The sequence below is a fragment of the Geospiza fortis genome, unplaced genomic scaffold (genome assembly GCF_000277835.1).
Source record: "Geospiza fortis unplaced genomic scaffold, GeoFor_1.0 scaffold112, whole genome shotgun sequence".
NCBI lineage: Eukaryota > Metazoa > Chordata > Aves > Passeriformes > Thraupidae > Geospiza > Geospiza fortis.
The window spans coordinates 17,578,728-17,590,508 of record NW_005054298.1 but is presented as its reverse complement, the minus strand read 5'-3'; the positions used below and the strand labels follow the sequence as shown (position 1 = coordinate 17,590,508).

General features: G+C 36.2%; 1 protein-coding gene across 3 annotated transcripts in view; it reads left to right on the top strand.

The window, feature by feature from the left end:
* Positions 1 to 11,781, top strand: part of LRP2 (LDL receptor related protein 2) — a 111,021-nt gene that overhangs the window by 84,777 nt on the left and 14,463 nt on the right. For all 3 annotated transcript variants that reach the window (XM_031056532.1, XM_031056533.1, XM_031056527.1), the window contains exons 57-67: positions 147 to 392; positions 1,064 to 1,192; positions 1,372 to 1,491; positions 2,042 to 2,158; positions 2,426 to 2,542; positions 3,927 to 4,064; positions 4,802 to 4,924; positions 5,819 to 5,947; positions 8,043 to 8,174; positions 9,522 to 9,653; positions 11,322 to 11,465. In XM_031056532.1, coding sequence (XP_030912392.1) covers positions 147 to 392; positions 1,064 to 1,192; positions 1,372 to 1,491; positions 2,042 to 2,158; positions 2,426 to 2,542; positions 3,927 to 4,064; positions 4,802 to 4,924; positions 5,819 to 5,947; positions 8,043 to 8,174; positions 9,522 to 9,653; positions 11,322 to 11,465 — 1,527 coding nt within the window. The remainder of the gene's footprint in view (positions 1 to 146; positions 393 to 1,063; positions 1,193 to 1,371; positions 1,492 to 2,041; positions 2,159 to 2,425; positions 2,543 to 3,926; positions 4,065 to 4,801; positions 4,925 to 5,818; positions 5,948 to 8,042; positions 8,175 to 9,521; positions 9,654 to 11,321; positions 11,466 to 11,781) is intronic.

The following is an 11,781-nucleotide window of genomic DNA, read 5'->3' as shown; positions in this document are numbered from 1 at the left end:
AACTGGGCAAGTAAATGTGACATTCTAAATTTCTTTCTGGCTTTGTTTTTAACTGTTGATTTAAACGTAAGGGCTCAATTGATATAACAGCAGCAGATGATTTCTGTAAGTTTCAGTATCCTAACAGCTGATCTGTATTCTTTCAGCTAATCACCAGTGTGAAACTCATCAGTGGCAGTGTGCCAACAAACGATGTATCCCAGAAGCCTGGCAGTGTGATAGAGAGGATGACTGTGGTGACAACTCGGATGAAGACAGTGCTCACTGTGCCAGTAGAACCTGTCCCCCAGGCCAATTTAAATGTGACAATGGCCGCTGTATCCCACAGTCCTGGAAGTGTGATGTGGATGATGATTGTGGTGACAACTCTGATGAGCCATTCCACGAATGCAGTAAGCACACAGCTGTAGTAAAATGCCTACATTAAAGTGCACTAAAAGCAGAGTTAACCACATAATTTAATTTTCCTGAGATTGAAAGTTTATTGGAAAGGTGTATTTTCTGCAAGCTAATTGCATTTGTGTAGTAAAGAGTGTTAGAAAACATAGAGACTATGTGATAATTTACTGTTTGCATATTCTTGAAGGAGAGAAAGCCTATTTATCGTGGCCAGATTATCAGAAACTGGAAGCATCTCACTCTGACTTTCTTAATGCTTGGGTTTTTCTATATGCTCTAGCACATCTCTCTGAACTAATGGGCGTCTTCAAGAACTTATGACCAGTTTTTTGCCATCTGAGGACAAGCTGCCTCCTCTGGCTTCCACATTTGGGGCTATTGCCAGTGTCACCAGGTCTGAATAGTTTAGGGAAAAACACAATGAGTGTGACTTGATCCTGTGATGGGTTTGTAGCATATGCAGAACACAAGCAGCATAGATTGGCAAAGATAGTAAAATCAGATTCATTTAATGCTTTCTCTTTTACAACACTAAAATTATCAGATAGCTCTTTTTCATCAAAATAATTGACTGTAAATCATAAAAGGTTAGGAGAGGCAGAGAAGCAAGGAGGATGGTTAATGGCTAAGTAACACAATTAATTTTGACAACTGCCTCTTTCAGTGGGACCTGCTTATCGATGTGACAATCACACACAATTCAGCTGTAGAACCAACTACCGTTGTGTACCATTGTGGGCAGTGTGCAATGGGAATGATGACTGTAGAGACAACAGTGATGAACAAGGCTGTGGTGAGTTTGGAGGAGGTCATTTCAACATAACTTTGTGCCTAGAATATTGCTCCAATTTGCAAACACCCAGATTTTCTGAAAGCCCTCAGTAATAATGTACCTGGGCGAAGATTGTTGCTTTGCAAAGACAAAATGCTAATTTTGTGTGCTGTTTTGTTGTCAAACTGTCTACACTTCAGAGGAGATGACTTGCAGTCCTTCTGGAGATTTCCGTTGTGACAATCATCGATGTATCCCGCTGCGCTGGAAGTGTGATGGAGATGATGACTGTGGAGATAACTCTGATGAGCATAACTGCAGTGAGTTCTTGTTTTCTGCATAATTATACAGTTCCACTTTTGACTTAAATATCCTTCTATTTTTTTATGAGAACAAGGCAGGTCTCAAATGCAACCCTTCTTTGTTTTATATGGTGGTGTCTCTTTTATTTGCTGAAATGCCACACTGATATAAAGGATGCATAAAACCACTAATCCATCCAGTCATCACAATAACACAAATTCCTGTTTTCCACTGAGAAGTGACGTTTGAATTTTATCCTGTGCACAAATGTATAGTTTCTTAAACAATAATAATGGATCTTTTTTCTCTAATTTGAATTAAAAGTTTCTGTATAATTCTGTTTTGAAACAAAGTCTGCAGTGATTTTCCTTTTTTCTGTGTCAAGAGGGACATGGAATATCTACCATATGTAAAGAGTACTTGGGGGTAATGGTGTTTTAACATAATTTAATTTTTAAGATTTTACCTCTGCCCGCATTACTTTTGTCTGGTTCAATGAGATAGGTGTGGATGTTTAACTCTACATCTGGTAAACTTTTCCTATTTGTACATTGATTTTAAATGAAGGTCCTCGTGAGTGCACAGAAAGTGAATACCGTTGTGACAACCTGCGCTGCATTCCTTCCCGGTGGATCTGCGACCATGATGACGACTGTGAGGACAATTCAGATGAACGTGACTGTGGTGTGTATTATCTGAATGCTACCTCTTACATGTTCATGCTCTTGTTTCTAATGTGATGAATTATTCTGCAAAATGATCTTTTATGGGAAGCATCTTTAAAGAAGTAAAGTTCACCCTGTCATGTTAGTCACTCCACCAAAAATAGAGAATACCACAGTTTTAGTAGTCTGAGATTTTCCAGCATTTTTAGAAGATTGTTTTCAAAATATAAAAAGATTTTCTGTCTTTGAACAAGATTTTTCAACAGTCACTTCTTCATCTTTTCAGAGCTGAGAACCTGCCACCCAGGTTATTTCCAGTGTGATAGTGGACACTGTGTTGCAGAGCGCTTCAGATGTGATGGAAATGCAGACTGCCTTGATTTCTCTGATGAAGCAACTTGTCGTGAGTTATAAGCTTTGCAGTTGGTGCTCATTGTGCTCACTTCCAGGAATATTTGCACTTTTCCCTATTTTTAAGAGATGACTCCTTAGAGATATAGAATTCTACAATACTCAGTGATTTTAGTAAAAATTCAGGATAAGCATAATATTTTGAATCAGCATTTTAACATAATAATGGGTTGCCGTCTCTTACACTGATTGTAACCACATTCTTAATGGTAGGAAATGAATGAGTTTACCAAGTCCAGGAGAAGATACACATGTGATCGAATTAAAATTTTTCACTATCCCGTGAGCACTGCAAGAACCAAACTGTTTCAGTTGTACCAAATTCTAACAATGAGATTGTTTTCTATAGTACTCAAAGTAGGGTAAAGTGTCCTAAAATGTCAGTGAACCCAAGGAAATAATACACTTTTCCATTTCTGTTTTCCTTTGGGATATTGATCTACTGTGAAAAAAAAGTCTGTAGCTTGCTTGGATCTACAGCTGCAGCTGTTTACCCAGAAAGTATTGTTCCCAGTTGGAATGAAAATATTCCCTCTGTGCTCTGTCTGCATTGACTGACATTGGCTTTTTGGGTGATACTGATGTGCTGGTTCTGACTTACGTGTTCCCATGATCTTAGGCTTCAGTACTTGGGAGAATTCCTTTCTCTTCATGTTGGTATCAGGGCAGTTCTGTACATCTTTCCATGTACTTAATTTTAACACCTGTGCTTTAAGAAAGGGCATCTGTGCAGTACTATCTTTATATTTCTGATGGTTACCACATCATGTGACATACATCACAGCAGTTGTCTTTCAGAACCTGAGTTATAAAACATTTGACTGTTCTTAAATGGAGGATAAAATGTATGAGAAGGTATTGAAAGGGCAAGGGTATGGTTTATTTATATAGGATGATAGAATAATATTTTTGGTTTTTCTTTGGTTTAGTTAAGTTCCTTTCACAGTTTTTACAGAATATGAGTGGGAGCTTTTTGCTGTATCAACATGACTCCTTTTGAAATTGCATATCTTACATGCTTCTTCAATTATTCCCGTTTGGTGCAAGTGAGGTTAATTATCTTTTTTATTGAACTAGATTTGTCAATAACAAATTAAAGTAGCATTTGTTAAATTAATTTGTTTATTTTCAAAAGCTTGTCTAACATAACTTGTTTCACTCTTCATTTAAACCTGAATTCATTACTTGTAGCTGTGAAGAACTCTTCAGTCGTTGCAGCCTGTTGTTGCTGTACATTTTTGAAGCACTTCATATAGTATCTCCTATTATGGACTTAAGTGTTTTTAAAAGCAATATGGGGTTGGATTGACTATTTTTCATAAAAACATAACATTTTTATTGTAAATGAAAATGTAATAATTTTCTTTTTTTTTCAGCAACAAGGTATCCTAATGGTACATACTGTCCACCCATGCTGTTTGAATGCAAAAACCATGTCTGTATTCAGCCATACTGGAAATGTGATGGGGATAATGATTGTGGAGATGACTCTGATGAAGAACTCCATCTTTGCTGTAAGAGAGAGAAATGATATTAAAATGAACAATATGCTTAATCTCTAAATATAATAGATCAATTAGAAAATAAATTGTAATTATTTGGGATGAGTGCTAAGAATTTTGCTTTACATGCAAGTTCACTTCATTCTGCGGCAGTATTTCTCACTGCTTTGCAGATGTTTGTATACGTGGTTATGAAAGTAGGGGGAAGCGTATCAGAGATAAGCTTCACTATTCACGTTTCACTATTTCACATTTTTCAAGTTGGTTATCAAAAATAAGAACGTCAGTTTGAAATAAAATATTAATTCAGATAATGCATATTGTCACAAGTGCTGAACTTTCAAAGCTATTAGTGTTGCCAGGACATCTTTGTAAATATGGCTAAGAAGTCCTGACTTGAGGTCTAATAATTAGGTGTTGGAGGTGCTACTTAAACTGGTTTTGTTAGTAATGCACTTAAATAACATGTTGGATTTCCAGTCAATTTTCTTCATAAACAAACCTAAAAACCTCAGTGTTATATGTAGTTAGAGAATTTGTCTTTGGCCAAATGTGTTCTGATAAAAAAAGTCTAACGTCCTAACATACAATCACCAAAATATGCAGAAAATGTTTTTTTGTCTGAATGCCTCCTCACCTTTTGAAATATACAAAACATATAAATGTTCCAAGAGAAAAGTGATATGAATAATTTGTGACCCAGTGGCCTGAAGTATCAAAATGTGACTGATTGACCTCTGTGCTTTTAGTGGATATTGCTTGTGAATCTCCATTCCGTTTCCGGTGCGACAACAATCGCTGTATATACAGTCATGAGCTGTGCAACCAGGAGGACGACTGCAGAGATGGAAGTGACGAGAAAGAGGAACACTGTATGTTTACAAAAACTGAGCATCAAATTCAGTAATTTTGATGTGCTTAATATTTAATAATACCAAAGGGATGTCAAAGTTAAGCTTAGATAATGAAAACAAGAGCTCACTATGAAATCATTTTAGCTATGGTTATTTGGTACTATGTCTTTATAGCTCTCTGTACAAGTAGCAAAAATGGGCAAACATTTGTATGAAAAGTAAAGAGCATGATTTTCAAACAATACTAGATTTTATTATAAGCACCAGCTACATATTTGCTCATCTTATTATGAGCTCTACCTAAAAGGAGGAAGAGGAAAGAGTTTGGCTGTATGGTAAAATTGGGATGAGATGGCTAGCTGGGACTTTTAAAATAAACAAATGGTAGTACTTCCTGAAGTTGTGGCTCTGTTAATATTCAGTAGGTTTTTGCCCTCAGAAATCTTATGTAGTTCTCGCTGACTGTGCTGTACATTTTCAAGTGTAATAATATTTTTAGTTGCTTAATGATATTATTTGCTGGCTTTATTGTACAATATTCTAAATGTTAATAGTTTACTAATATCTCTATAATTTCTTGAAGTCTGCAGTAGGTGTATGAAGTATATCATTAAAGGATATTAATAAGTTTGCACTATTAAAAGGAAAGTTTAGTCAACTGTTAACACAAAGAATTTTCCTTCTGTCTTTTTTATAAAACAGCAGGACTTCTTTCAATTCATGGAGATATGACTAGAAATCAGGATGTTACATCTTGGTTATGGTTTTAACTTTATACAGACCTCCAAAGTAGCCTTGCCACTGTTTTACCAGATGGCATCATCTTCCTCATTAGCAATGGGCAATAGGGCTGTCTGTTGGTACTTCATAGTTTAAACTGTGACAGAGGAATGTTTCTTTTCTTGATTGTAGGTAGAGAGCCAACCCCAAGACCTTGTAAAGCTGAAGAATTCAAGTGCAGTAATGGAAATTGCATTCCCCTACATTATGTCTGCGACAATTACGATGACTGTGGAGACCATTTTGATGAAATAGGCTGCAGTAAGTAATAATATCAATAAAATACAAAATTACAATGCTGTTGAAATAGATATTTCTGAAACTGAAAGCAATGAATGTTTTTTCTTGAATACCATACTAAGAAGTATTGTTTTTTAAGTAGCCTATGTGAATTTCCTTATTGTTTTTTAATAAGCCTGTTCTAGGATTATTCAGTTAGCGAGGACAATATTTACTGTTTTCATTCTTTCATTATTTTAATTTATTTTGTTTTAATTCTGTTCTGTTTTCATTTTTTTGTATGTGTCTTCCAAAAACATATAGATGTGCTACTTAGAGACATGGCTTAGTGGGTCTTGGCAGTGTTTGGTTTATAATACAACCTGATGATCTTAAAGATCTTTTCCAGCTTGAATAATTTCATCGTTCCATGAAATTCAGTGCTCTGAATACAGTCTTTTTTAGGCTTAGAGTATTTATGCATCCAAAAAAAAAAAAGATTTGATATTGGTTTTGATCTTGTTGTGTTACAGAGGCAAGAACATCCACTATTTTGACCATAATTGCAATAGACCAACCTATGGAGTTATTAGTAGGCAGACTCTGAACTGATACATGTTGCTCTAGCCCTGTTAAAAATAAAAGTATATTGAGATGCTTCTATTTTCCTTTTTACAGACATGACCACAGAATGCTTTAAGGACCGCTAGTCCTTTGCCTGTTGGCCCTCTCAGATCCTCTGTATAGCTTTTATGCACTATTTATTATATATTTACTAACATCCATTTAAATGTAAAAGCTCTGACTTGAACTTTGACATGAGAGGTATTCCATAAAATAACCAAAACTTTTCCTGAGATATTCCTCAGAAAAAACCAAAACAAAATCCTAACATTTTATGTCAATATATAGACAGCTGCAGAGTGGTAATATGAGCATACACTTGTAATTTCAATTTGTCAGGCTGTGATGGCATCAAGTGAATGTGTGCAAATGCTACACGGGTGATTTGCAATCCAGTAGACTTCCAAAACACAAATCACTTGGAAGCCTATAGTGTAGTCCATTTTGAAGCAGCTAATTTCTCTGTTTCAATTACCATCCCCATGGTCTCTTGATGAAAATATAGAAGTATAAAAAGGCAATGAAGCAGTGTGAAACAGACACCACCTGATGTCTGCGTTTAGCTCTTTGGGGATAAATGTGAATACAGATCAGATGGGGACATTTGGAGCCTTTCAAATACCTGCTATAATGAAAGTGGAATACTTGTGTGTGTATGTGTACAACGAATTTATGCTTCTACATGTATATGAAATTAGTTGTTTAAACTTAGTTTAATCAGCGCTGGAGTGTTTATGTAAAAAGAACATAATCAGCTTAATGTAAAGTTTTTGCTATACATCTGTATCTTTTTCTTATGATCTTCCAATAAGCATACTATTTATCTTTTCTGCTTATATAACAGATTTGCATTTGTACTCAAGTATTTTATGCATATATAGAGTATATATAAACCAATAGATCTCTATATGTACTTTAACATGTGTATAATTTTCATTATCTGTTACAGACTGACTATTATCCCTGACTTGGCTTTTCCATTATAGGAATGTTTTAAAGGGCAGTGCATTCTGTGCAATGACCTGTATTGTCTGCAGTAGGCTTTAGATTAGGTTTGGCATGAACTACATGCCATCTTCTCTCTAGTTTCCAGATGTTAATAATGTGGGGCCTGTGTTATACTTGATATCAGTTGAGAGTATTTCTTGTTCAGCTGATAAGAAAGCACTGGATAAGAATGAGCCCTGTTGGCAAAGTTAGGCATTAGATTCAAATCTCTTAAATTCTGCAGTTGCTGCAGATTGGTGGTAATTTAGAATGTAATTTCTGTTAAGGAAGGTGTGCTTTAATGATTATGGATCTTTTCTTGACCCTCTTCACTCGTTGACAGCTCTCTTAACCAGTGGTTACTGTTGTCTTCAATTTTAATTAGAAAAAAAAAGGAAATGAAACTAACTTCATCTATCTGAAAATTATTTTTAATTGTAATAATGATCAAAATTATTATGCATTCCCCTTATAATTTCATTTTTTGGTTATAATTGTATAATTTTCTTCATTTTTTTTCTTTCAGATCCTGGTACAGAGCGAACTTGTTCCGAAAATATCTGTGAACATAACTGTACCAATCTGAATGAAGGAGGCTTTATCTGTTCCTGTAGGCCAGGGTACAAGGCCAGTGAAAATAATCGCAACTCCTGTGAAGGTATTTTTAATCTTATAAATGTCTTCTTGCTGATAAGTGTTCACCTGTCACTTCATCATTCTAATGTGACCACTCATTTTCACATTCTAACAGGATTTTTATACATTTATCAGATGCTTCTGAAAAAGTTCTGCCACTGAATCATATTTCCTAACATCTATGCTTCATTCAACAAAAGATTGGCTCCACAGTTAAGACTTCTTTTAAGCTTTTGTTGGCTGTAGATATTTTTTTGTTTTACAGCACATAGGTTTTGTCATATCTTTGCAATCTGGGGATAGAAATGTGATTGTTTATTTTTTTTCCTTATTGAAAACAAACTTACTGCAGGTTATACTCTCCTTCTGCTCTGTTCTCAAAGAGACGTACAGTAAAAGTGTGTTGTGCCATATTTTTGCCCTGGATTTTATGCAGATAAAATGTGGTGAGGAGTCTACTCAAAGGCCATGGTTTGTGGTCATGTGATATAGTACCTTCCCAGTTGGTGTTTCAGTATGTTTTCATGAGAACCCTTCTGCTTGTTTCTCCCAGCTCCTGTGGACAATTTGTGTGGTTTTATTAAAAATGATCCAAGGCCACCCCTCCCTTTCCTGCCTGCTGATATAGTTTCTGAGGACTATGTGTCTTGTCTTCAGCATTTCAAGAAAGCTTTGCTCTTGCATCTCATTTTAGTCATACCTCATCTTTTGTCTTGCCTTATTGATTTAACACAAAAATACATGATCAAAAATGCATCTCTGAAAATAAACCTGTTAAGCAGGGTTGGAGTAACTATTGGCAGTGTGTAGTTAAGACATGGTAAACAGCAGATGAGTGATGAGGAGTTCTGTTTGGTAATAGATGCTGATTTTAAGGATCACCTATGAGGTCACTGATCTTTTAGAGTATGTGGGGAAGGCACAAACCTTCCATTTCATGGAGTAAAGATGACCAGCATAAAATCATCAAGGTTGGAAGAGGCCTTTAAGAATATCCAATCCAACCATCAACCCAGCACCACCACTGTAACCCCTAAATCACTAAACCATCAGCCAGCACCAGATGAAGATGTATCTGAAACACCTCCAGGGATGGCGACTCCACCTCCCTGGGCAACCTACTCTGATGCTTGACCACCCTTAGAGTGAAAGTTTTTTTCTAATATCTAATCTGAATTTCCCCTGTCTCATCTTAAGGCCATTTCATCACTCCTCTCACTGCAGGCAGCATAAAAGAGTCCAGCCCCCACCTCACTTACCAGCCTCCCTTCAGGGAATTTTATAGAGCAATGAGGTCACCCCTGAGACTCCTAGAGACTAAACAAGAAAGAAATCAAGTTTTAGGAATCTTTTCTCTTCTTGTGTCTAGATATCAATGAGTGTGAGATCTTTGGAACATGCACCCAGGACTGCAAGAATTCCAAAGGAAGCTATGAATGTTTCTGTGCAGATGGCTTCAGGTCTGTGGGTGATCAACAAGGGAAGCAGTGTGCAGCTGATGGTATGTTAACTGATAGCGAGATTGACTGCCACCTGTAAAGAGCAAGTGCTGTATAGCAACTTAATGAATGTAATCCTCTTTTATAATCCTCATTATCCTCTTTTATAAGAAGAGGATAATGAAAGCCAAACCTTATTCTGTAAGATAATACTATCTGTGTATTCCACCTATTCCATAATTAGGAATGAAAGTGCTCATCTCTGCTTCCAATTGTAAACATTAGACATGATACCTTGATTTGTATGCCTGCCTTCATTTCTCCTGAAATTTTCTGCAAACAAAAACCTGTTGTCCTGTGGATATCATCAGAAGGAAATTAATGTTGCCCATTCCTGAAGTTTGGATTTTTTTTCAACAAAATAATGCATCAGAAAAAAGTTGCATTAAACTGGTATAAATCAAAGGCAGTTTGATGACAGGTTGCCATTCATTGTTCTTGGACTGATGCACACGAACAGAAGGACTTTCAGGCCAGTGTTTCAAATCAGTCATTGGCTTTTTATCATACCGCAGTGCAGTGACTACCATGTGTGGCAGTCCTTGAATAGGCAGAGTTGACTCAGAAAATAATAGTAGTATATCAGTAATAATAAAAATAAAGAGGTGAAGAAAAGAGAAAAAAGTGACAATGGAGCAGCATTATCTAAAAACTGAAAGCACTACTGTATCTAGAAAAGTAGTTACACTTTAACAGCTTTAAGAGCTAAGTGATAGACATACGGTGTGCCTAGTCAATTGGTAAAATCTTCAGAACAGAATGCCTGTGACCAAACTTACGCACTACTGGAGGTTTTGAAATCTAAAAATTATTTGTAACATGAAAAATGCTACAAGAAAATGAAGTCTCCAGGTTACCCATCCAGGGGCCTAGTTCAGCAAATATTTAATGCTGAGTGTTAGACTGGAAATGCAAAAGACATTTACACTTCAGTTTCTGCCTGGCTGCCTGTTTGTGCCTGTGTCAGAAATCCAGTTCTTTGACACCCTTCTTCACAGACTTTGTTCAGGAAGCATCTAGACACACAAAGTATTGAAGGCTAAGTGATCGAAGATAATATAATTATAGCTGGTAACAATGAAATTTGTTGTGTCTAAGTTCTATTTCTGTAGAATAGAACTCTGCCCTGCTTTGTCATACAATCTCACAGCCTTCATAAATGAGGGTGTTATGGGATGTTATCAGGCTAACCCAAAATTAAACTGTGGCCAGAAAAACATTCATCTGAATATGGAGCCATTAGAATTCACAAACTTTAAGGTAGAAGTTGGACATGTCATGGCTTAAGGGACTGGCAATTTATTTGTATTTTCAAAATTACTTGCTGTACTTTGAGGGGCAGAGTGGAACCGCATAGTGTGTAGTGGCATTCTGGTTTTGAGATGTGGTGATATGCCAACAATAGAATTTTTAAGAATTTTTAAGGAATTATGTCTGTGCAAGGTCTATGGTGAAAGGGATAATACTACCCTCAGTGGTAATCATTTCAAATTTTATGAATTTTGGAAAGTTTGGATATCTCTGAAGCTTTAGGAGAGGCCTTAGATTCCCTCTGTTTCTTGTACAGATGCAACTTGTGAAAATCCCATTTAGTTTTAATTAGAAATTACTTTCATCTGTTTTTTGTAAAATGAGAAATACATCAAAATAAATTCATGATTGTTTTGCAGGTAATCCTCCATTGCTACTGCTGCCAGATAATGTGCGCATTCGAAGGTACAACATCTCATCAGAACAGTACTCTGACTATATCGATAACCAGGAGCGCATCCAAGCTCTGGATTATGACTGGGACCCTGAAGGAATAGGCCTGAGTGAGTATGCTAATACTCAATCATGCAGTGGTTGGTTTAAAAAGATGCATTTCTGCAGCATGGGTGTTTAATTTACACTGGAAAGCAAAATCAGATTAGGTCAACTGGCCAGGTCTCCAGTGAATGTGCCCCTTCCATCTACTCATTCTCCAGCATCACTGGGATTTCTTTTATTGCTTTAATTTAGTTTAGCTGGATTTTGATCTGGTTTTCCTTTCATTTTAGTGTGAGTTTAGCTGTAGAATTGTGGTTCTTTAGGATTATGATGCAATAGAAGATTGTTATTAATCCCTTCCTTTTTCTTTTGCCTCTGCAG